General features: G+C 51.5%; 2 protein-coding genes and 1 pseudogene across 15 annotated transcripts; 2 read left to right on the forward strand and 1 right to left on the reverse strand.

Moving 5' to 3' along the window:
- Positions 1-1,889: 1,889 nt before the first annotated feature.
- On the forward strand, positions 1,890-14,682 carry LOC308560196 (mannan-binding lectin serine protease 2-like). 3 transcript variants are annotated; one of them, XR_013999271.1, is made up of 10 exons: positions 1,890-2,355; positions 2,475-2,652; positions 3,332-3,463; positions 5,843-6,039; positions 6,114-6,261; positions 8,415-8,533; positions 9,853-9,931; positions 11,411-11,545; positions 12,044-12,119; positions 13,297-14,682. XR_013999271.1 is itself a non-coding variant. In XM_081143957.1 (9 exons), exons 1-9 carry the CDS (start codon positions 2,023-2,025, stop codon positions 12,058-12,060), a joined length of 1,338 nt encoding a protein of 445 aa, XP_081000083.1. In that variant the 5' UTR covers positions 1,890-2,022; the 3' UTR covers positions 12,061-12,471. The 3 variants fall into 3 exon arrangements, 2 of the variants coding, with proteins under 2 accessions (XP_081000083.1, XP_081000084.1); XM_081143957.1 differs by lacking the exon at positions 13,297-14,682 and having other exon boundaries at positions 12,044-12,471; XM_081143958.1 differs by lacking the exons at positions 5,843-6,039; positions 6,114-6,261; positions 8,415-8,533; ... (2 more) ...; positions 12,044-12,119; positions 13,297-14,682 and adding an exon at positions 4,323-4,441.
- On the reverse strand, positions 11,770-23,045 carry TARDBP (TAR DNA binding protein). 11 transcript variants are annotated; one of them, XR_013999272.1, is made up of 10 exons: positions 22,735-22,818; positions 21,480-21,728; positions 20,314-20,477; positions 19,800-19,940; positions 19,047-19,217; positions 18,546-18,663; positions 17,457-17,593; positions 16,453-16,724; positions 15,602-15,700; positions 11,770-12,338 (listed from the first exon to the last, which is right to left on the reverse strand). XR_013999272.1 is itself a non-coding variant. In XM_081143961.1 (7 exons), the coding sequence occupies exons 2-7, from the start codon at positions 21,715-21,717 to the stop codon at positions 17,538-17,540; spliced, it is 897 nt and encodes a 298-aa protein (XP_081000087.1). In that variant the 5' UTR covers positions 21,718-21,728; positions 22,735-22,839; the 3' UTR covers positions 16,745-17,537. The 11 variants fall into 11 exon arrangements, 5 of the variants coding, with proteins under 5 accessions (XP_081000087.1, XP_081000088.1, XP_081000086.1 ...); XR_013999273.1 differs by lacking the exons at positions 11,770-12,338; positions 15,602-15,700 and having other exon boundaries at positions 16,595-16,724; positions 18,537-18,663; positions 22,735-23,045; XR_013999274.1 differs by lacking the exons at positions 11,770-12,338; positions 15,602-15,700 and having other exon boundaries at positions 16,595-16,724; positions 18,537-18,663; positions 21,480-21,720; positions 22,735-22,819.
- LOC308560198 (mannan-binding lectin serine protease 2 pseudogene) lies at positions 13,126-14,063 on the forward strand (annotated as a pseudogene). Its single transcript has one exon. The product of its transcript is annotated as a mannan-binding lectin serine protease 2 pseudogene (transcript).
- Positions 23,046-25,356: the final 2,311 nt, after the last annotated feature.

A 25,356-nucleotide genomic window follows, 5' to 3' on the forward strand; every position in this document is an offset into this window, starting at 1 on the left:
TCACTGTCCTCAGCTTTAATAAACATACTCTCAAAATACGTAATAAATACGGCCTGCCCTTTCCTCTCTGTCTCCTCTGAAGACCTCGGTGCTTGTTTCGTTTGCGGGATGGGCATCGTCTCCTCCTGCTGTGTGTGCTCTTCGGTCGATTGATTTTTTAAATCTTTTTGTCTCATGTTTGAGGTTCTTAGTAACCCTTGGAGGCTCTGCTCACGTGTCTGTGGGGATTAAAAAGCTCGAAGCACCTGACGGGGGCTTGTCATTTGACCTTCACCGTGGGTGATGGCAGCTGAGCCATTTGCTCGTGGAAACGTCAAAGTCAGTACCTTCAGGTCTTTCCTCTTGGGCTGGTCACGCTTCTCGCAAAAGAGGGAGAAGCCTGGGCGGCGGGCAGACCCGAGGGCTGAGTCAGGGGGAAGGCTGGGGCTCCGCTCAGTGCCCTTGTTACCTGTCCCCCGCTCCCACGCTCAGCGGGGCCTGGGACCGTCCCCTGAACTCCGTTCAAGAATCAGTCTCGCCCTGGCCCATGTGTCTCCGTTGGTTGAGTGCCGTCCTGTGCACCAAAGGGTCGCTGGTTCGATACCCAGGTTGTGGGCGGCAACCATTAGGTGTTATTGTTTTTTCTCTCTCTCAAATCAGTAAAAATATATTAAAAATAATTGTAGCCCAGCTGGGCGTGGCTCAGCGGTTGAGCATCGACCTAGGATCCAGGTGATCGGAGTTCGGTTCCACTTCAGGGCACAGGCCCGGGTTGCGGGCTCGATCTCCAGTCAGGGTCGTGCAGGAGGCAGCCCATCAAAGACTCTCATCATTGATGTTTCTCTCTCTCTCTTCTTCTCCCTCCCTCTCTCTGAAATCAATAAAGATATATTTAAAAATAATTTTTAAAAATAGAGATATGGCCCTAGCCGGTTTGTTCAGTGGTTAGAGCGTCAGCTGGCAGACTGAAGGGTCCCAGGTTTGATTCTGGCCAAGGGCACCTACCTCAGTTGCAGGTTCGATCCCTGGCCTGGGTCGGGGCGCATGCGGGAGGCAACCAGTCTATGTCTCTCGCACATCGATGCTTCTCTCTCTCCCACTTCCACTCTCTCTGAGAAGCAATAAAAAAAAATATCCTCCAGTGAGAATTAAAAAAAAAATATATATATATATATATAGGAATGCAAAATAATTTAAAAAAAGAATCAGTCTCCAGGGACCTCTCATGAGTGTGGGGTCTCTGACTACGCTCATGGGTTTCCATCCATCCATATATTATATCTATATAGTTTGGTTATTTCCTCTTGCTGAAAAAAAAAGGAATTGGTCTCCAAGTTTCTGCTGAGGTCCGGGGATGGGAAATAGAGATTGGCTGGCTGCTTTTTTATTGACTTTTAGAGAGAGAGAAACATGGACTTGCTGTTCCGCTCACCCATGCGCCCGCTGGCTGACTCCCGCGGGTGCCCGGACCAGGGATCGAACCCTCAACCTTGGCGTATTGGGAGGACGCCCTAGCGGAGCTGCTCGGCCAGGGCCAACCGGGCTGCCTTCCTGACCTTCCAGGGGACTTGGTGCGGCCGATTCCCCGGCTGCTCGCTGAGCCCGCGGCCGGCGTGGAGCTGCTTTCTGGAGAGGCGCTTGCACCGGGCACCCGTTGTCCCAGCTTCCCGAGTGGCGGTGTCGCCGCCTCTCCCGTAATTGCCAGGCTCGTGGGCTCCTCAGGTGTTTTGCAGCAAGATTTCGGGAGGCAGAGAGGCGGGTGCGGGGTGCATCCGGCATCTCCACCTGCAGCAGCATTGTGGAGGCCTGGGCAACTGCAGAGTCACACGCTGCGGGGACCCCGGAGCTTGGGAGGAGGGACAGAGCCCGGGCTGGCTCCTGGCGCCTGGCCTGGCCTTCCTGCCGGGCCGTCTGGCCTACAGAAGGTGCGGGACCGATTCCCAGAATCCCTGGGCCCGGCGGGGGCAGGGCCGGGTGCTGGGCAAACAGATCAAAGGTGAGACTGCGAGTCCAGACCAGGCCTGGCCGCTGGGTGGGCGCACCATGAGGCGGGTGGGAGCCCCCACAGCCTCCCGGGCCGGGGCGAGGGGTGACGGCACCCCCAGGCCCTCACCCGCCCACCCCTGTCCTGTGCTGCGGCCCCTCGGGCTGCTGATCCTCCTGGGCCTGCTCTGGGGCTCAGCCGCCGCCCCCGGGGGCCCACAGTGGCCCCAGCCCATGTTCGGGCGCCTGGTGTCCCCAGGCTTCCCGGGGAAGTATGGGGACAACGAGGAGCGGAACTGGACCCTGACGGCGCCCCCAGGCTACCGCCTGAGGCTCTACTTCACCCACTTCCACCTGGAGCTCTCCTACCTCTGCGAGTACGACTTTGTCAAGGTGCCAACGGGGCCGGGGAAGGGGGACAAGGGCTGGCCAGGGCTCAGGGACGGGGACACCTGGGAGTGGGGTCTGGCCTTGGGTCTCGCTGTGCCCCCCAGTGACCCCCGACCCCACAGCTGAGCTCGGGAACCAAGGTGCTGGCCACACTGTGCGGCTGGGAGAGCACAGACACGGAGCGGGCCCCCGGCAACGACACTTTCTACTCCCTGGGCTCCAGCCTGGACGTCACCTTCCACTCCGACTACTCCAACGAGAAGCCGTTCACAGGGTTCGAGGCCTTCTATGCAGCCGAGGGTGAGCGAGAGGAGGCGGGGCTGAGAGGACCCATGGGGTACCTCTGTCTTAGGCCAGGCCAGGCCTCCCTGAGGCTGGATTCCTGCCAAACCAGCAGGAGAGGAGTCCTCCTTCCTGGGACATCTGCCATGCAGATACCAGTGACATCTGTGACGTCCGCCCAGGCCGAGCCCCACTCTCACTCTGTGCCAGGGGCCAAGACAGGGGTATCCTCACAGCCCCCAGTGATTCGAGGGCCGGGAACGCACAGAGCTTGGCGCCCTGTGTCTGCACGTGGGCTTTGTGCAGATTCCGGCTCCTGCAGGGACCAGCTGTGTGGCCTTGGGCAAGTGGCTCAACCTCTCTGTGCTCCGCTCGAGGCTGCTTGTAAGGGGTGTGGGGGGGGTGGACCTGTGTGATAGTCCTGCCCACTGCCCACTGCGTTCCTCTGCTGGCTGCTCCCTCTGTAGCTGGGGACCTTGAGCAGCACACATCCTGCCACTGGGGTTAGGAAGGTGCTATTACTTTCTACCTCCACGTGGGAGGAGGTTGCAGTGACCCCAGGCCTCGTGCTGGGCTGGGCACCAGCCACCTCCGGACAGGAGGCGGCTCTCAGGTCAGCCACGAGGCTGGAGGTCTCCTGAGCCCAGGCCCCACGGGGCTGTCCCAGCTCCACTGACTCCCTGCCGCCCCCCCCCAGACATCGATGAGTGCCAAGCGCCCCCGGGGGAGGCGCCCGCCTGTGACCACCACTGCCACAACCACCTGGGCGGCTTCTACTGCTCCTGCCGTGCGGGCTACGTTCTCCACCGCAACAAGCGCACCTGCTCAGGTGAGCCATGGCCGGAGGGGGACCCTGGGCCGGCCGGGCCCCCACGCTCCTCAGGGCCACGGCCGCTCCGCCTCCGGGCCCTTCTCTGCTTCTCTGTCCCCTCACTGCGTCCACCCACCTGCATTCTCTAATTCCTTCCCCCTCCCCTCCCCTCCCCTGGCTCGCTCCCTCCTCTCCAGCTCATTCACGGGTTAGGGGTTAGCGTCTTAGGCCCCAGCTGGGCGCCTGGGCCAGCTGGGCTCTGGGACCCCACACAGCCACCCCACCCTCCAGGGGAGGCGCCCCGTGTGGAGGAGGGGGGTCTAGGCCCAGCTCAGCCCAGCTCCCCTCCACAAAACTTCAGGATGGGGGGCAGGGCCTGCTCAAAGCCCCCAGTTCCCGGCCCCCAGCAGGCTGACCCCTTTGACCCCACTGCCCGAGGATGTGCCTCTGTGCCCCTGCCAGACACCCGGACAGAAAACCAGCTGGTGCCGCCCAGCTGGTGCGGCTCAGTGGTTGAGCGCCGACCTATGCACCGAGAGGTCCCTGGTTCGATTCCTGGTCAGGGCACATGCTCAGGTTCGGGTCCCGATCCCCAGCGGGCGTGTGCAGGAGGCAGCCGATCCGTGTAAATGTCTCTCTCTCTGATGTTTCTGTCTCTAGCTCTCTCTCCCTCTCCCTTCCTCTTTCTCTAAAATCAATAAAAACATTTTAAAAAAAACAAAACAAAACAAAATGCCATACCTGACTATTTGGAAAAAACAAACAAACAAACAAATAAAAACACAGCTGGTGCCCTGGGGAGTGGGGCGCCCCAACCCCTGGCGCTGACCCTGCCTCCCAGTGGCGTTTCTCCCCGTCTCTCTCTTTTCTCTTCCAGAGCAGAGCCTCTAGCCCCCCCTCCGGCTCCTGGCTGCAGCTCTGGGTCGGGCGAGATCGCTGCTGCCTGCAGCCCCCATTCACCCACCCTCAGAGCTAACAATAAACCTGGCTCCCCCCACCTGCTGCTGCGTGTCTCTGGGGGGGGGTGCGCACCCCGGTTCCTCTCCTCCCTACCCTCATCGTAGTCTGGATGCGCCTCCTCGGTGGGCACCCCTCCCACGGGGCCACAGGATCCTTTGCCAGAAGCCCCCCTCCCATTTTGAAGAGGCCAGAGAGGGGCAGAGACTTGCCTGAGCTCACACAGGGAACAGGGTGCTCTCTGCTCCCCCACTGCGTCCCCAGGAGCTGAGCTCCGAGCATCCTCGGACCACCTCCTGCTCAGAGGGCAGCTCAAGCCCTGGCTGGGCTGGGCTGGGGGAGCCGGGCCGGGAGCAGAGAGGCCCAAGGAGGTGGTCATTGGTGGCGGTCTGGTCCCCACATCCAGGGGTGATTGCCTCTGCCCCAGGGGGAGCGGCCACAGGGAGGAAAGAAGGCGGGGCTGGGACTCCTCACTTCCCAGGAGCCTCCCAGCTCAAGTGGCCTGGGAAGATGGGGCAGGCGCCTGCCGTGAATGAGGGGTGCCCTGCAACAAAGGGCCACCGGACTAGTCTGCGATCCGTGTGGACTTGAGCTTCCCTCAACTGCCCACAGGGCAGAGCCCAGCTCAGGGAAGGCGGGCAAAGGGAGGCCCTTGCTGACCTCTGACTGGTCCGGGTGGGCACCCAGGGCGGGTAGACTGGCCTGGCCGGGAGCCCCCTGGTGGATGGACTTGGGAATAGCTGGGGTGGGGGGGGGCAGGAGCCCTCAGCCCAAGGAGACTCCTGATCCAATTCCTGAGAAATAGGGAGACCCCTCCCCTTCTCTCGGTGCCGACTTCCCCTCAGCAGGGCCAGGCCCCCCTCCCTCCCCTCTGTGGCTCTGGCCCCGGACTCCCACCAGAGCCTCAGCTTTAGGGCCCCCACCCTCTCCAGGGGTGTGAGTGGGGACCCCCGGAAGAGGTACATCCGAGCGTTGCGTACTTTTGCGGCTTTTTCATTGATTTTTAGAGAGGGGGGGGGGAGAGGGGGAGAGAAACATCGACGAGAGAGAAACATCATCGATTGGCGGCCTCCTGCAGGCCCCCCACCAGGGACGGAGCCCGCAACCCAGCCGCGCGCCCCGACGGGGAATCCAACTGGTGACCTCTTGGTTCACGGGTTGATGGTCAGCCACTGAGCCACACTGGCCGGACAAGAGTTGCCTATTTTAGCTAAAGCCTGGGAGCTATAGGAACTCCCTCCCTAAGTTGTCCCTGCAGCTGCCGGGGTGGGGCCCTTGGCCTCTGCAGGTGCTTCTGGAGCTGGCCACGGGCAGGGCCTTGGCCTCTGCAGGTGCTTCTGGAGCTGGCCACGGGCAGGGCCTTGGCCCCGGCCACAGCCAGTGTGGACAGTCAGGCTGCCTGCTCCGGGCTCACCGCCCTGTCCTCTCCCCTCTTCCCAGCCCTGTGCTCAGGCCAGGTCTTCACCGAGCGGTCTGGGGTGATCAGCAGCCCCGAATACCCTCAGCCTTACCCCAAACTCTCCAGTTGCACCTACAGCATCCGCCTGGAGGACGGCTTCCGCGTCATCCTGGACTTCGTGGAGTCCTTCGACGTGGAAACGCACCCCGAAATCCAGTGCCCCTACGACTCCCTCAAGGTCTGGTTCCCGGGCCCCCCAGCCCATCCCGGCTCCCGCAGGTCCTGAGGTGACAGGGGCCTCTCTTTCTTCAGATTCAGGCGGACAAAAGGGAATACGGCCCATTTTGTGGGAAGATGTTGCCCAGCAGGATTGAAACCGAGAGCAGCGCCGTGACCATCACCTTTGTTACCGACCAGTCGGGGGACCACGCAGGCTGGCGGATCCGCTACAGCAGCACAGGTGAGGAGGGGGCCCCCAAGGAGTTGTTCTGTGGGATTGTTCCGCTTGCAGCTGAGGCCAAGATACTATGTTTAGTTTGACTGGAAACTGTCTCAATAGGCCATGGAGCCAGGGCCTTGTTTCTAAGACGACTGGGTGCTGACCAGGACCTCAGCGTCCCGAGGGCTTAATGATTAAACCAGGGAGAGGGGGTGGGTGAGTCAGGGTGCTGGCGAGGCCGGTTTGAGTGAAAGGAAGGAAATCAGAATAAAAGGCCAGGTTAAAGAAAAGAAGGTTTCTGTAAGGTTACAGTTGCCTTTAGCTCGAAACAATGTGCATGCCCGAGCACATCTTGGGTGACTCGCTCTCAACCCCCACCCATTCATCTACCCATCCATCCGTTTATCCACCCACCCACCCATCCATCCGTTTATCCACCCACCCATCCAACCATCCAACCATCCAACCGTCCAACTGTCCCTCCGTCCTTCCGTCCCTGCCTCCACCTGCAGGGGAGACCACACCTGGAGAGAATTTTTATGAGTTTGAGACAAAACTGAGGACGATTGCTGGGGAGCAAGATCTCACATGCTCTGGGGAATAGTTTTATTATTTTTTTAATCTTCACCCGAGGATATTTTTCCCACTGATTTTTAGAGAGAGTGGAAGGGAGGGAAAGAGGTGGGGGGGAGAGACAAAGAGAAACATCGACTGGTTTCTCCAATCGAAGCCTCCCACACGCTCTGGGACAGGTCCCGGGGATTGAACCTGCAACCCAGGTATGGAACCTGCCCTTGACCGGGAATTGAACCCTCAACCCTTCCATGCACAGGTGCCCACACTCTAACCACTGGGCACCACCAGCTAGGGCAGTTTGCATTTTTTTTTAAAAAAACTGCATTTGAGATGAAGGAGGGAAGGGCAGGCAGTTTACATGAAGGTGGGGAAACAAGGCCGGGGCGGGGGAGGGGGAGTTGAAACTCCGCGCTGTCCTGAGGGGGGTCTGACGGGGGCCCTCCGAAGGCGCGTTCAGGGCTTGCTTATGGCAAAGATAAGCCTTTTACTAAAGAAGTTACCAGCCTGGGGCTGACCACCCAGCAGGACAGGCCCAGTTAGAAATTTACGATCAGGTCACCCAGGGAGGTTACTCGCCGTAGAGCCCTTTCTCCGTCCGCAAAGTGATAAAACTCCTAAAACCGATTTGCTGATTTTAGAGCGAGCCAGGGGAGAAGCAGTTTGCCAGGCTGGTGGGTGAGAAGGGGCCAGGACGGAGCTTGGAGGCGTAGGCGGGGAAGGTGTGAGCAGGGCGCCGGCCTGGGTACGAGGCGGCTTTGGGAAGCCCTGGGACCCTACAGGGCCGCCAGAGCTGTCCCTGAAGACTGGGTCCCTGAGGGGAGACTTTGGGGCCACCCCAGGACCCAGAGATCAGCTGCTGGAGGGAGGGGGGCCTCAGCCGATGACGGGGGCAGGCTGAGGGGCAGCTGTGGGGGATGGGCCGAAGCCTCGGGGTGACCACAGGCCAGGGCTTGGAGACCAGAGTGGAAGAGTCTCCCCGGAGGCCTGAGCGCGGCGGGCAGGTGCTCCCGGGGGGCGGCCCGGGGCTTCCGGAGGCCCCCTGAGCGCCGGTCTCGGTTGAGTCCCAGGTTTCTCCTGCGTGAGGGTTCACTGCCCCCCACTCCGAGCACTTGGCAGAGCACTAGCCTGGCGGCTTCGCGTCCCATCCTCACACAGCCCTGGAAGGCGAGCCGCTATCCTCACCACTCGCCCCACAGCCAGGGAAGCCGAGGCACAGAGAGGCTGACAGCCACCCTGGGAATGGAGGGCTGTGACGAAGCCCAAGCAGAGTGCAGCCTCTCCCGCCCGGTGACGCCCTATGGCCGTCAGCAGCCGCTGTGAAGTCCTGGCGTGGGCCAGACGCCACGTTCTTGGGGACCGTCCCGTGTCATGACACGCCTGGCTTTCTCGCATAGCTTTGACTGAAGCTCGGCGAAGGCGGCACATCCTAATTTGCAGGCCACGCAGCCCTGAGTTTTGTCTCGCCTTAACTCGACGGGGCTGGGGCGAGCTCTCTGTCCCCGTCAAGCGTCCCATCTATAAACCGGGGGTGTCGCAGGCTCGGTTCAGGCTCACCTGCCGTAGGCCTGCCAGAACCCACAGCCCGGCTTCCTCCGCAGCTCTGCCCTGCCCTGCCCCGGTGGCGCCACCCCACGGCCACGTCTCGCCTGGGCGGGCCACGTACGTCCTGAGGGACAGCTTCTCCGTCGTCTGCGAGCCCGGCTACGAGCTTCTGCGGGTGAGTCCGAGCGGCCCGGCCCGTAAGCGCGCCCGGGCCGGAGGGTTTAGAAACGGGGACATCTCGTGCCAGTGGATACGCGGCAGGAAAGCGGGAAACAGCTGCTGCGGGCGCGGGGGCAGTTTCGTCTCTGGCCAAATAAACATCAGAGAACTGTTTGCTGAGAAGAGGGATGGCTGTGGAGAATGTTTTATTCTTAGGATGACCTTTATATAAAACAACTCCCGGGCTCACAAAAAATTAACCTGGGCTGGGATATAGTACGTTCCGCAGGGTTATGAAGAGTGGCCGCTGTGAAGGGCGAGGGAGGGTAATTTTAAAAAGTGCCCAGTGTGTTGTTTCAGGGGCACAGGTAGATTAACATGCCCTCTTTATGTTCTTCAAAATTGTCACTGAGTCCCAGTGGTAAAAAGTAATAACGGTGAAATGACAGCAAGCTGTGAGGGGCGACACCGCGGGAAAAAAACAAAGTGAGACACGTTCCCACCTTGCAAACTTTTGGGGCGGGCTCCTTTCCACAGCCCCTTGGACGGCAAACCTGTCCGGCTGCTTTTTGTTTATTTATAATCGTCACCTGAGGATATTTTTTCCATTGCTTTTCGGGGGGGGGGGGGGAAGAGAAACATCGATTGGTTGCTTCCCAGGTCAAGGCTCCAACCGAGGTCCGTGCCCTTGGCCGGAATCGAACCTGGGACCCTGCAGTCCGCGGGCCGGTGCTCTAACCACTGAGCCAACTGGCCAGGGCCGGCTGCCGATTTCTTAAAAGTCGCCCTGCTCTCCTGCTGGAGCCATCTGCGAAAGCTGGGTCTGATTTTAGAAAAATACTATTTTAGTAAATAAAAAAAGGTTTCTCCGTGAGCGGCATGGGCCACGGACACCGGCTGCAAAGGCCCGCGGGAAGCTCGCGAAGCATCTCTGGCAGCTTTCGTCCGGCTGAGGGCCACAGGCCGGAAGGCTCCAGGCGCGTCCGCTCGGTGTCTCGGGGCTGGCCCGCCCCGCACTTCAGACCACCGGTGGCCTCTGGCCCCTCACACCGGGCCGACAAGCGCCGGCAGGACCCCGAGGCGCGCTGGGTTCTGCGTGAGGCGGAGAGCAGGGAAAGGGCCATAACCGCCGAGAGGTCAGCGCGGTTCCTGAAGGGCCACCGCGCCTGGAGGTGGCCTGGCCCGAGAGCAGCAGGGGCCGCGCCTGGTCCTGTGGGGGCCCCGGCCCCGGGGAGCGGCTGGTGAAACACGGGAGGGAGCTAACCCTGCGGGGAGCTGTGGGGAGCGGTTTTCCGACGCCCCCCAGGAAACGAGTGTCTTCTGGTTCCTCCTTAGGGTGAGGTGCCCCTGAGATCGTTCACTGCCGTCTGTCAGAAGGATGGATCCTGGGACCGGCCGATGCCCGAATGCAGCAGTAACGTCACTGGGGGGGGGGGGTTAAAAAGTGCTGCTGCTGCTTCTGGTCCTTTAAACGGGACTCTACTTATCGGGGCTTGAATTCCAAACTTGCTTTTCTTCCTCAGGCTCTCTGTGCACTTTTTTAAAATGTCTTGATTGATTTGAGAGAGAGGGAGGGAGGGGAGGGGGAGAAACATGAATGATGAGTCGCGGATGGGCCCCCTGCACGCCCCTGCTGGGGACGGAGCCCGCGCCCTGGCCCGCGCCGCCGGGAACGGAGCTGCGGCCTCCTGCATGCCAGGCCCACGCTCCGCTGGCCCGGGCCGCCGACCGGCCGCGTCTTTGTAACGACCGCCGTCAGTGTTTCACCGCGCGGCGCTTTCAGCCAACCTATTGTCTCGTTTTTTTACTGTTACATGCACTGCTGTCGTTAGCATCCCTGCACATGTACTGTTGCGTATTTTGTGTAAGGGTCTCTACAAAGTGCCTGGGGGAATGAAATATCCCCGTTTCATACCTTTACGTTCCCACCAATCCTTTTAGTTAGGAAGCAGTAAAGTAGCACTGACCCGAGTGTGGGAGCCAGGGGTCTGGGTCTGAGCGCGGATCCGGCCGCCACTTTTTGTTGGGTGGTGACGGGCATCTTATCTACGTTAGACAAGGCGGGCAAAGCACGTGGCACAGAGCCAGGCACACAGATATTAACTTGCTAAGTTATTTAAATGCAACTTTTAACACCCACAGAAATACATGGCGTTTTAGATGCCCACTGTGTGGAGAGCTTTTAGACTGATAGCCCTCTCTCAGGTTGGTTACTTCACATTAGCAATGTCCCAAGTGTGAGTTCAAATCCCAATTCAAGGACTTCCAGGTCTTCTAACAAGTTCCATTTAGGAGCCCTGGCCTGCGCGGCTCCGTTGGCTGGAGTGTTCCGTACAACAGAAGTTAGGCTTGCGGGTTCATCCCCAGTCAGGGCTGGGGCACATGCGGGAGGGGGCTGATCAACGTTTCTCTTTCTCCTTTCCTCTAAAATCAATTTTTAAAAGAAGTTGTTTATGAAAAGGGTCATTAAGAATAAGCCGAGCCCTTCAGTCGTCTTTGTTACTGTGCCTCTGAGACCCTTTCACGTGGCACTGGACTGACAGGTGCCTGCAGATGGTGCCTTTGTCTCCCTCTCTCGCGCAAACCTTCGCGTTAGAAGTGAGCGCCAAGGAGGTCCCGCGGCTGCAGAGGCCCTTCCTCTGGGAAAGGCACCCCACCGCTCCCGCAGGGACTTCCCCCGGCCTAGCCATTTAGTTAGGCACAGGGACGCGTGATGCTTTAAAGTTGTACGAAAGCGGTTCCCTCCCTCCTCAGAGTTAAATCAACGGTGCCCACGGCACGGGAGAAAGACCCCGGCTGGCGGCACCGCGGCACCACTGCCTGCCAGTCTCCAGGTCTTCTCGGTGTGAGAGCTGAAGGCAGACTCTGACTGCTCCCCCCTCCCTGTGTTTAGTTGTCGACTGCGGCCCCCCCGAGGACCTGCCCGGCGGCCAGGTGGAGTACGTCACGGGCCCGGGAGTGACTACATACAGGGCTGCGATTCAGTACCGCTGCAACGAGACCTTCTACGCCATGAGGACAGGCGGTGGTGAGCACACTGCTCCGTGTCTGGGGTGGGTGACAGGTGGAACCGAAGCCCTCACCATCTGAAAAGAGACTTTAACCAACATTTTTGGCTAAGGCTAGACAAAGAATAAAAGGCACTTCTCCCACCAGCTAAGTGAAATATTACAGCTGAAGTGACTTTAATGTCAATTTGCAAGAATCTGAAAACAGATCTTATCTAGTGAATGACTACTACAAACACACAATGTATTCCAAATGGTTTAATTTAACAAGTCAAAACCTCATCATTAAGCACTTGAGATCTTGATACATATTCAAGTTACACATCTGACAGGTTTCCACTTTGCAAGCAAACATGGCAATGCAGACACCTCCTATTCATGAAATCATGTGACGGGTTATCCAGACACCTCTATTTCCACTCATGCTCAAGAATCAACATTTTTCATGGGGTATTCAAGCAAATGACAACCACCTTATACATGCAGTTAAACAGTTTTGCTTTTCCGATGATTTGCAGGTAAAATATGTGTGTGAGGCTGATGGATTCTGGACGAGCTCCAAAGGAGAAAACCCGCCCCCGGTCTGCGAGCCTGGTAATGGATGCACTTTCATAGGATTCGTAACTGATGGAAAGGAGACTGGGCACGAGACAGTGAGCAGAGCTTTAGCTGCCGTAGGCAGAAATGTAACTTCGGCGCTTGGCTCTTAGACCAAGTTATTATTTCCAAATAATGTTCTCATTACCCCCTTTCCATACGGAGAGGCTGTTAGGTGCTGACTGCATCAGTCATTGGATTATTTTGGCCTTACAACTAGGAAAGCATAAAAAATTAAATAATTTAAAAAATTATCTTGAACCACTTACACATTTATAAGCATAAGTTCCTCTGTTGTTACTTTTCTTCCCTGTTAAAAATGCTATTAAAACCCAAAGCTAATAACTTCATTATTTCCCTAAGCAATTGTTTTCAATGACATCTAGTTTTTAAACATTAATGCAATTTGCCTTTTAATAGTACTTAAAATTTTTTTTACCAGAATTGGCTCTGAAGATATAGTTGAGTAGAAAGATTAAAAAAAATCAGAAAGGTAATATTATATTCATTACCCATGTGTTAACTTGGCTTATATTAGTTATTTTATCTTAGCTGACCCAACGTTTATGTTTCAATGCAAGTATTCTGCCACAACAGGAAACATTTGCTACGTTAATAAGTGTATCTCCTTAGTAATATATGGTTAAACTTAGTGTTTGGAAGAATCAACTAGATAAAAAAATAATTTCTGAACCCTAAGCTTCCTGGCTACAATTGCAACATTCTAATTTTTAAAACATTTAAATGTTCAAAGGTCCAAGTAATTTGGCCAGTCCTGGGACAGTGGCCTTGGCGCCTCTTTACCAGAACTACATGGCAATCGCCCCATTCTGTAACTAGGAAAAAGCAGCAGCAGCAAGGTTATCTCCTTTCACTTCCTAGTCACGAGCTCAGACAATTCCTGGTTTGCCCTGTTAAATAATTCCCCCAGCTGTATAGACCACTTTTTTGTTTGTTTAGCGAAACTAGTTCGTTTCTGAATTTTCACTCATTTCCTGAGGGGCTAAGAACTACCAAACCGGGCCTCTGAGCTGCGCTTTCAGGAGCCTCACCTGCCTGTCCAGGCGGGCGCCCACCAATTCACGTGATGCAATATTCACGCGTCCAGAGCGGGGCCTGGGGACAGCACCGCGGGGTTTCTGTAAAGGCTCTCCGTGTCTGCTTCTTTCCCCAGTTTGTGGACTATCAGCCCGCACAACAGGAGGTCGTATATATGGAGGGCGAAATGCAAAGCTCGGGGATTTTCCCTGGCAAGTCCTGCTAGTAGGTGACACAGCAGCAGCAGCAGGGGCACTTTTGTATGATGACTGGATCCTAACAGCCGCTCATGCTGTGTATGAGCAGAAAGAAGATGCCTCCCACCTAAGCATTCGAATGGGTGCCCTGAAGAGACTGTCACCTCCTTACACACAAGCCTGGGCAGAGGCCATTTTCATACACGAAGGTTACACTCACGGTGCTGGTTTCGATAACGACATAGCACTGATCAAACTGAGGAACAAAGTTGTAATCAATAGCAACATCATGCCTATCTGCTTGCCGAGAAAAGAAGCTGAGTCCTTCATGAGGACCAACGACATCGGAGCCGTGTCTGGATGGGGAATAACCCACAGGGGCGCTCCTGCCAGAAGCCTCATGTATGTTGAGGTACCAATTGCTGACCATCAACAATGTGCCGCTGCCTACGAAAAGAAGTCCCACCCAGGGGGAAGGGTAACCGGCAACATGCTCTGTGCCGGCTTAGAAAGTGGGGGCAGGGACAGCTGCAGAGGTGACAGCGGGGGGGCACTGGTGTTTCTAGATAACGAGACCAACAGGTGGTTTGTGGGAGGGATAGTGTCCTGGGGCTCCATTAACTGCGGGGAAGCACAACTGTATGGGGTCTACACAAAAGTCATTAACTATATTCCCTGGATCAAGAAAATAATTAATAACTTTTAATTTGTATGTCTTCAATCAGTAATTCCTTAAAAAACAAAACACACCTGTAAAAGATCTCAGCAGCAGTGTGACCTGAGAAACACTAGCACAGCCGTCATCACCGGACCCAAAAATCAAAACCAAACGAGCAGCGAGAGGCCTGCCAGCTTTTCGCCCTTTACGCTTTGACTCAAGGAGGCACGGCCGTCCTCGCGATGTTCATCTGTGTCAGCGCAACAGAAACTCGCTGGTTAAATCTGCACAACACTACTTGCAAAGTTCAGTATCTTTTTGCACTGGCTTTTAAAATTGCATTTCTGGAAACTGCCTGGACATGTTCTTTGACTCTTTCTACTGTTTCTGGACTTGTTCTTATTGATCTCTGGGAGAGCTTTATACATTGCAGCAGTATTGGTTCAGGAATAACCTTGAACCATGGATTTTTTTGGTAGATAAACTGTAAACATCAATACTTTAGCGTAGGAACTAATTTTCATGTTAAAAACCAATACCACAAAACAGCGATATATAATTTCTCACTTATCAAATTGGCAGACAAGAACATGGAATAGCACTATTCACACTGTCAAAGACAACACGTTTTCTAAAGGACAATTGTGTAATATATTTCAAAAGCTTTAAAAGCATGTGTAGTCTTTTACCTAGTAATCCCCATGCTAAGAATTTAATTTAGCCTTGATCCCAGCACTTGGAAATAACCTAAATAAGGTCGAAATCCAGAAGACGACCGAATCAAATGTGGCATTTCCGTAAGACGAAACACAGCGTCAGAAGTAAATGGCGGTATCACAGATAAACCTGTAGTGCTTTTCCTCCTTACAACGAACATGGAAAGCAGGGAACACTCAGCAAGCAACAGACTATGGATCACACAATGCCTGACTATAGAGCTCAAATCCACAATTAAGCGCTAATGTCCTCATACTCAACAACAAATTATTCTAATCATCACATATCTTCTGAATTAAGTAGCTAACCTTTTTCCAAAGGACAAAATCTAAGCTCTGACTTAACCTTAAAAATCTCATTTTAGTTGGCGAGTCCTTCCTAAAAAGTTTTAATAGCTAACATCTAACAAAGTTTTTCATTCTAGCCAGAGTTACCATTATATTTAAAAATTCATTGTGAGTTTTGGCCTAATTTCTCTTGTGCATATAAAGTGCAACTTCTTGAGACTCACTTTTTAAAGGTAACTTTACAGCATCTTTGTCAAATATAAAAAGGAAACTGTGTTTTTCCAGTAAGACTCCAGACACTAAACTGTTGGCAACAAAAATTTTTATTCAACTGGTTCAAAAAATTTTTAGAATGAATGCATTTCGATGACCAGATAGACTTTAAAGACAAATCTTTGCCAAATAGTTTACGTCTAATCTTCAAAAAAAATTTTAGGGTAGAATTCAATACCCACAGCTATGCATTACCACAAACATGTTAACAGAAGGCTACTCAACACTGAAAGCCTTCTAAGATCAGTAACTAGATTTACACAAGTGTAAATAAGGGATTAAAACCATGCCATTGACAAGTTAACTTACCCCCGGGCTCCTTGAAGGCTTGTCAGTTTAGTCTTTGGAGGTCCCCGAATACCATTTTAAGTGTTACCATGTTACTGCTGCTGAGTAATAGTGCAAGTGCTAAAATGCAAAATTCAGATGGTACAGGATTTGGAAATCATGCAATTTAGATGCAGAAAAAATTTTTAAACAACGCAAGACCCTTTTACAGAGGAAACTGAACAATGAAACAATGTGGCGATCACAAGTCTAAAGGGTGACTTCATTTATAAAAGTTTAAAACACGCAACTTGCAAAAACCCTATTTATTGTAATCTAATTAGATAAGGGCATTAGGTAAACTAGCAACACAAACTGTTACATTCTTCCATTAGAAAACAAGCTCAACTCTCACAGCAGTAGTTACATAAAAAGTACAATAGAGAATCAATATATTATTGCTTTTACATACTTAACAATGCACCGTGAGAGTCCCAGCTGAGTGTTGTAAACGATTTTACTCCGCGTGACTATCTGCCCACCTCTGGAGGACAGCCCGCCCGCCGCACCCTGCTAGTCCTTAAAGCTACCAAGCTGCTTAGTGGACTTCAGGCACAAGATAATTTGTGGTTTCTTCTACTTTATCCCCATTGCAATTAATTCCACTTTTCAAATTACAAACTAAAAAGGCGCTAATATTCCCTTCTTTTCAATTGATATGCTTTGCTACAAAGCATTTAAAAATAATTAACACTGTTTTGCCCACTCCCCCAAATAAGATTATTTTTAGAAGGCATGATTTACTTCCCAATGGAGATTTATACAGGCCATGTAAATAGAACATCACCCAAATGCACAGAGGCACTAAGGAAAAGCTGGAGGGTACTGCTTACCATTTTAGGTGCGGTCACCCAGACTTATTAAAAACTAGATTTAAAAAGAAAAAAAAATCTTTTCACTTTGGACAATGCAAGAACAAATAGCAATTAAGTCTGGGTATCAGGTGTCAATGCATGACAGGTGATGAATCCATTTGACTTGAGACAACTTTTCAAATAAGTTTATTTGAAGCAAAATAAACTATTGCCAAGAAACTTTATGAAAGTTCCATCTCAAAAGGGTCAAAAAAGGGGAATTAACTGCTATGAATTCTTTGCATTCAGGGCTGCAAAACAAAGACACATATTATTTAAATCAGTTTTATTTAAGAATTTCCAACATTGACAACTCTTATAAAAAGCATCCAAGCACAGGACACAGAACTGCAGCAAACAGCATTCTTATGTGTAGCTAACAGACATGAGAACTTCCACCCTTCTTTGAGACACCCCCAGCTCACTGGTGAACTCTGCTTCCAAGTACTCCTGCAAAGCACACCACAAGCTCAGTCCATGTTCTCAACCCATCAGCTTCAGTTCACGTTACCACACTTACAGATCAGTAACAGAAGAGAACACACACCATACAGCATTCACAGCAGTTGACAAAGGGGTAGGGGAGGTACAAGTATCGTTTCACTTAACACATTCAACTAACGTGGGTTATCTAAGAACAAAACTCACTTAAAGTCTTCCAACAGATGTGGATGTCCTTTGAATGCAAGAAACATTCGTACGTTATTTGCTATCATTGCTCTCTGCACACTCTCTCACCAAAGCCACAGGATGGAGAGACACATCTCGCCAAGTTAAAAAATATCCATTTTGCACCACCGTCTCTGCACGCGCTCTCTCCTTTTCTCGCTCATACTAGCCTTTCATGCCTCGGCACCACCATCAATCCCACACAAGGTTTCAAAAGTTCAAACAGCCTTCTGGTTCCATATCACAGCCTTGCGTTCATAGCGTTGATACGACTCCATGAAATAAAGAGTAGCGGATAAAAATGGGACACCCACCGTCAGAGACGCAGCCTGTGGTGTGACGATGCAATCCTGAATGAGAAAGCACGCAGGCAGAGTATTCCTATGGCAGAATATTTACAGCACTACTTTCAATGAAGTGCTTCTTCCATACAGATTTGAAATGAGATGAACTGCAGAGATTAAATGAAGGCTTCATATTGTACTTTTGCATATGAAGGGAGACAAGTGTTAAAAAACAAAAACAAAAGAACCAAACACTGTGACACCATGATCTCCAAAAAAGGAGATATTCCTAAGGAAAAAATCCATATGGTGGGGTTCAAATTAAAACAAGGAGGAAAGTATGTAGTTCTAATTAATGGTTTCCATTTTGAACATGCAAAGAATTCACTTGACAAGTCCAGGGATAAAATATTACAGGAGAAACCCTTTGATATCAATTGTAGTGTGTTGGTTTACCAATCAGGCAAACAGCGGTTCACTTTCAAACACTCAATATTTCAACCCTTTATGTAACAAAACCTATAAAATTCCTTTAGCTCTTCTTCTTTTTCTAAAGAAAAATGTCAAAAATACTGCTGAATATACTCCACACCGAACAAACCAATTTTGAAAATTCTTAGTACATATGTATTTTACAATATACTTACCATGAGTTTAGAAAAATTTGAATTCCCACCAGTCCATACAACCAACCGTCACCCACTGTCTACATTCCCCAGCTAGAAGGTTTAGAATCCATGCTGGAGCCAAAGCCTCCATTAAAGCCACTGCCTGACCCTGCATTTGAAGCTGATCCCCAACCAATTGCTGCCCCTGAATTAGAGCCACTATAAGAGTTATTTCCAGAACCAAAGGCCTGATTTGGCTCCCTCTGCATGTTGCCCTGGCTTTGGTTATTGCCCGATGGGCCTGACTGGTTCTGCTGACTGGCTAACATGCCCATCATGCCCCAGCTGCTCTGCAGTGCTGCCTGGGCGGCAGCCATCATCGCTGGATTGATGCTAAAAGCACCAAAATTCATCCCTCCACCCATGTTACTACCTTGATTGTTTCCCAAGCCAGCCCCACCCCCTCTACTATTACCAAATCCACCCTGATTCCCAAAGCCACCTGGATTACCACCAAATCTTCCACTTCTTTCTAACTGTCTATTGCTATTGTGCTTAGGTTCAGCATTGGATATATGTACGCTGATTCCTTTAATGATCAAGTCCTCTCCACAAAGAGACTGGGCAACCTATAAGAAAATAAGGGGTGTAAATAAAGGCCATTAAACCACTGACTTGTACTTCAAAGTAGCAATAAAATGTAGATTTCAAGCCATTATCTAAACTGGAGGAAAAATAAACAATGAACGCTCATTTCATCTAAACTCAAAATAGCCTTTAGCTTTAGTGATGGCAGCAAATTTTTTCAGTTTACTTTCTAAAGATATATAACACTCCCCGTTAAATACCACATTCTGAGAAACATTAAAGCATTTGTCACAAATATCTGGGTCCATTACCCCCACAGCTGACAAGGTCAGAAAGGTTAGCTAAGGATGTAATTAGCTGGATGGCAAATGTTCAAGAGAAATTGCCTAATTATCTGGGATAAAATTATTAAAGAGAAAAATACCTGATCATCTGCAAATGTAACGAAGGCAAAGGCCCTGAACGGCTTGGGAATGAAGACATCCACCACCTCCCCGTACTGGCAAAAGAACTGCCGCAACTCATCAGCCGTCATATCCTCTGTGCAACGCCCAACAAACACCTTTCTGCTTCTCAGAGGTTCGTCTGGGCTTTGCTGATCAAATTCAGAGACAGGAAAAACGTCAGAAATATTTTATGAGCATCGTGGTGAAGGATGTATCAGGGCCCATCTGCCTTTCACATGAGGTGAGCCATCAGAAAGCAGGTACATGCTGACTTTCTTGCATTCGCACTCCTCTTTCGTGTAGGACTTCGATGATGAGTACAGTTCTACAGTTTTAAGTTCATGAGAATATACTTGGGTCTAGGAAAGTCAAAGACTAAACAATGTCCTGGCAAAAATAATAATGTTCCAAATAAGCAAGTCCTGCTTGCTTGGAACAAGTCAGGCATTTGTAACAAGATTACTGTACTCTGGTTATCTTCATGTTTTAACATGTAAGAAATTGTTACCAAAGTTTAGTTTAGAGGGGTAATAAACTAAATATTTCAAATGGTCATAAAAGATTCAGCATGCATTACGGTCCCAAGGCTTTAAATAGGAAAGAGATTTCAAGATCACATCCTGACACTACCTTTTTCCAAGTGTATTTAACATTTTATTTTATAGTGTCTTCTAAGGAAGTTTGTCAGCAAAAGTTCCCAGAGTGGAAGAAGAAATAAAAAAGCAAAGCACCTTAGAATTAGGAAGCTTACAGTCACACCACCGTCCATCTATCATATGTCGCTGGGACATCACTTTCACCTGGGTTTCATATTCCGTAAATCGAACAAAGCCAAACCCTTTTGAATGACCGGTTTTAATGTCTTTCTTGACCTAGAAAAAAATCATTTAAATTTACTAAAACAACACAGACACTTAACCAAATAAGAATTCCCTGACCATGTGAATGGCTTCAACTGGATACAGTGGCTTAATTAAAACTAAAACCAAATTATTCTTGAGGTAAAAGCAACAGGAGGGTTAATGTTGAATTTAGATCCGGTTAATAGCAGAGTAAAACTCCTTTACATAATAGAATTTCGAATGTTTTAGAATGCAAAGATAAACTAGATCTAATGTTTACAAATCTTAAATTAATTAAAAATATTGTCTGCAGGACATGAAGGGCAGTGTGACTAAAACAGGAATTCTGGGTGCTCATGCACTGAAAAAGAAAAACTGTTAAATGAAATAAATCAATGTTTACCTGAACCATAAGAACTTCTCCAAAGGTACTAAAATATTCTTTTAGATCCTGTTCAGTTGTTTTCCACGGGAGACCCAACACTATTAAATCAGATGTTTTCTGGACGGCTCTTTTCACTTTCACTGCTGATGAAGCATCTGTCTCATCCATTTTCCTTTTGTTATCTAAACAAAATGAGCAGAAACCCTTTAGAACTCTTCATTTAACATGTCTTAAAACTCACTGCCTCCTACATCTAGAAGTGAGAAGCAAAAAGATTCTAAGAACATAAAGATGCTCCAACTTTTGGCAAAGAATGATGTTAGCCCTCAAGGAAAGAGTAAGGGGTTGAATAAGGGGCCGAGGTGCTTTTCTGGTGCAAATCCAGGGATTCATAACTCTGGTTTTCCAGTATCACAAGATTACAAATGTATATTGTCCCCTCTCAAAAGGCCTATCAAAACAAAAATAATTCTACTTCACGGACTTTAAAATACATTAAGGAGGGAAAAAACAGGTTTAAAAGGTGTAATTACCATCTTCTTGCCTATTAAATGTATTTACTTAACTATTTTAATGCCTATAACTTAAAGGCTATATGCCAAAAAAAAAATCAGCAACTTTTATTTCTAGCTGTGGATTTAAGGGTGATTTCAATTTTCTTTTCTAAACTTTCATTAACACACATTAATTTTTGTAATATGAAAAAACCTTAGGTTACTTTTAAAAACCAATGTCTGAAAGGGAAAAGGAGAGGAACTAAATGACATTTTAAAAAACAGAACTTTTTGAGCAGTTTTAGGTTCATAGCAAAATTGAGGAAGGCAGAGATTTCCTATATACCGCCCCTCTGGGCATGCATAGCTCCCCCCATGGTCAACATCCCTCTCCATGGTGATACATTTGTTACAGACGATGAAACTACACTGATACATTATCATCTGAGGGACAGAATAACATTTGTTCAGATATTTAAATGCAGTTTTCACTTCTAAAACTGTTCTGTAATTTCCAGTTTTCACTCATTACTCACTTCAACTAGTGGTCTTACAAACAGTAACACTGAAAGAAACACTTGGGTGATCGGAGACATGGCACCACCGAAAAGAGGCCACCACCCGGGACTTACAGTGAGACACAAACTCGACTGTCCTTTACCGTTACTGCAAAACCGAGCGGCCACGAACCTTTGGGATAGTTGACAACATACACCAGGTTTCCCCAGCCGGCATCCGGCGCGTGCAGAATGCCTTCTACCAGCCGCACGCCCCTCATGCACTGAGACACGGGGTTCCTGTAGCGCAGCCCACAGGCCCCGGGAAACTGGGCTGTCACCGTGGACAGCAGCACCGTCCCGTCGTCCTCCGATGGTATCTCAATGGGCTCGTCATTTTCGTCTTCCGTTACCCGAATATACTCAGACATCTTCTGTTTTTCTTAAAGGGAAAAGAGATGCGAATGACCCAAGGCTGTGTCAAAGGGATGGCTCCCCTATATTCGGCTGACTCATAGCTGCCCTGCCATTGTTCTGCGACCTCGGGGCGGGGGGGGGGGTCTTGCAGTCTGGATCCTTACACGGGGTGGCTACCCCTGAAGTGTCAGGAGGCAACGAGAGTGACTCCTATTCAAATGTGATGCCCTGTTGGTTCGTTCATTCATTCATTCATTCATTCATTCATTCATTCATTCATTCATTCATTCATTCATTCATTCATTCAGTGAGCATTCGCCGGGCGCCTGCTATGCATCTGGTTGCTACAAACCGCAACTGTGAAACCAGCAGTTTCGGGTGGCGCGCGGGTTACACGGGGAGGGGCGGGGGGCATGAGGGTGAGCCCGAGGAGGACAGCGCTCGGGTAGTTATCTTGTTACAATCGTGAGACGTGGACTAGAAAGTAGCCGATGATCTTGGGGGGGTGGGGGGGGGTGGAGAGCCGGAGAACCTGAGCTGACTGAGGTGCGTGCGGGAGGGAGCGAGCCGGGGTCAAAGCAGGTTTCCCTAAGCAAGCGAGGCAGGCGCCGTCTCCGGGCTGCACGGGCGCGGGGAGCCCGGGAAGAAGTTCCTCCCTGTTCCTCATTGTGGGACTTCCAGGAGCTCTGCACACTGGAGCCTCAAGGACAGCGGCGACGGGTCCTTCGCGACAGCCGAAGTCAGGGATGTTCGGCGCGGCCCGCGCTGGGGCGGCAGGGACCCCAGGCCTAGGCTGGCAGTGCCCCCCGGAGCGCAAATACCCAAGGCACAAAGCACCGCCCGGGTGCCCGCGCCGGGCCACAACTCGGCCCTGGGCTGCGCGGCCCGCGGGCCCAACGTCCCCCACTCCGGCGCCCGCTGACAGCCGCGCCGGGCCAGGCCGGGGGCCGAGCCGCTGCGTCCGCCTCGGGCCAGCCGTGCGGGAGCCGGGGCGCACCGGGCGTCCATCGTGAGAAGCGTCCGCCACTCACCCGCTAGGCCGCTGACAGGAAGCCCGACAGGGAGAGTCAAGCAGCCAGGGATCCAGGGGCAGCCCAGCGACCGCTCCGCTCCTACAAAATGGCGCCAGGGCCGCGTCCTCCCCCCGCGGCCGGCGGCCTCTCCCACCGGCTCCCCGGCAGGAGGGGGGGCGCGCCGCACGGAGACGCGGCAGCCCCCTCCCCGGAGCGCTAGGGCTCCCTCCTCGGACGCTGAGCAGACGCAGGAGGTCGGGGGCCTAACACGAGACCAGGCCCTGGGTCCGAAACGCTCAAAGCTGGGAAAATCGGGACGCGCAGGCTCCGACTCCCCCCCACGCAGCGTGACAGACGGTTTCACCCAACCAACTGCCGGCCCCGGGTCTCGGCCGCCGCTCGCGCACTCGGAAAGCGCGCGAGACTAGCGTGGGGCCGGCGCCGCGCAGGGAGGGGAGGGGTGGGGCCGGGCGCGGCTGGGCGGGGCCCGCGCGGGGGGCCGGGACCTCCTGACCTCCGCGCGGCTCCAAAGGGCAGGAGCGACCCCGAGCCTCCGTCTGCAAAGCCCACGGCGTGTGTCCTCCCGGCCCCAGCCGTCCCCCACCTGCAAAGAGTAACTTTGTTTCACTTAGTAGCGATGACAGCGCCTGCTAAGTGCCAGGTGCCTGCTACGCGCTGTATCCCATTGAAGTCCCCCTGCAGCCTTGTGCGGCGAGCACGGTTGACACGATCCGCGTGCACAGGTGACCAGAAAACCGAGGCACAGAGACGTTAAGTATCTCGCTTAAGGTCACCCAGGTGGTGGACTTGAGATTTGAGCCCCAGCCCGAATGCTTAACATGTTTTAGCCCCAGGCCTCTAATAGTAACATTGTTCTTCATCTATGTAAGACACACCTGGTGTGTTACATTCTGAAATCAGTCTGTGTTCTCCGCTCCAGTGCCATGAGGATGTGTCCTAGTTTAACTGGCAGCAATTATATAATTTCCTGCTGTATCGATGTATCAGCTTCAGTGGAATGCAGTGATACCAAAGCGCCCTATGTTTATGCATGAACTCCTTGAGCGTTCAGAGCAGGCCTAGGAGGTGGGGGTCAGGGTTATCGTTCCCTGTTTATAGATGGGGAAGTCGAGCCACAGGGGCTAAGTAACCCTGCTCAAGGACACAGGGCTAGTAAATGGTGAAGCTGGGCTTTGAACCGGGCAGTCTGAGGAAACTGAGGCACAGAGAGGTGATGTAACTTGGCCAGGGTCACACAGCTGGTGCGTGGTAGAGCTGGGCTCTTGGCTCCAGAGCTTGTCCTCTTAATCCCCTCTAATCAGTCACCTTATTTGGAACCTTGGGGAATAAGTCTTTTTATTCTTTATGGAAAATAACCGTAACATATAATGTTTATTGACCGTTTACTAAATGCTGGACACTGTTCCAACCACTTTACGTGCGCAGGTTTGTTTAACCCCCACAACAGTCCTATGAAGTAGCTACTATATGTGTTTAGTTCCATTTGACACAGAACCTCTGGGAGGTGAAACTTGCCCAGGTTCACCGGACAGTGAGAGCAGCCTCGGGATTTCAAAGCTGGGCTCTCTGGCTCCAGATCCCTCCCTTTCATTTATTTATTTTTAATCTTTTCCTTTTTGGGCTTCGGGAGCAGAGTTGAGTTTATTACCTTCCTCCCGTTTATGGTTTGTCATCTTCCTCATTCTGGGCAAAGTCTCTCCTATTTCATTATTTTCCCCACTGATCCCCAATCCCTGTGCCCTCCCTCCCCCCACCACCCTAGACCCTCACTCAGGTGTTTCTGTCCTTCTGTCTGTGTGCGTCCTCAGCAAAGCCAGGCGCTTATGCGGCATGTACCACGCTATCCAGACCAGGGATGGACAAGCCCCCCAGGCCAAAACCTACCCTTTGCCGGATTTTGTACAACCCACAAGCTAAAAATGGTTTTGACGTATTTAATTAGTTGAAAAAAATCAAAAGGCTAATATTTTGTGATACGTGAAATGTATATGAAATTCCAGTGTCCGCGTCCATCACTGTTTTGGGGTACACAGCCACGCTGATTCGTTTACATATTGTCTGGGGCTGCTCTCCGGTTGCATCGGCAGATCGTATGGCACAAGGCCTAAAATATTTACTACCTGGCCCTTTACAGGGAAAAAATTGCTGACCCCTGCTCTAGATGTTAGGGGTACACTGGTGAACATATATTTTTAATTTATCTAAAAAGAATGATGATTTAACTTGGGGAGGTAGATATCACGCATCATCCGACCTGGAACTTTTGAGAGCAAAAGGGGGACTATTGTTGGTTGAGGTTTGGAATTTGTCCATGGTGTAGATATACATCTAAACAGGGCTCAGCAAAGGCCGGCCCGAGGGCCAGATCTGGGCCACAGCAGTTCTTGTTCAGCCTGTATGCTGAGATTTTTAAATGGTTGGGGGGGAAAAAAAATCAAAGGAAGAATAATTTTGTGATACATTAAAATTATATGAAATTCAAATTTCGGCATCCATACACAGTCTTCGTGGATAGCCACGCCCCTCCATTTGCATATATCTAAGGGCGCAACAGAGACCCTGAAGTAAGTCCTACCTGGCCTTTTACAGAAGGGGTGCCAGGCCTGCTCTGGATGGTTC

Source organism: Miniopterus schreibersii, assembly GCF_964146895.1.
Source record: "Miniopterus schreibersii genome assembly, chromosome: 8".
NCBI lineage: Eukaryota > Metazoa > Chordata > Mammalia > Chiroptera > Miniopteridae > Miniopterus > Miniopterus schreibersii.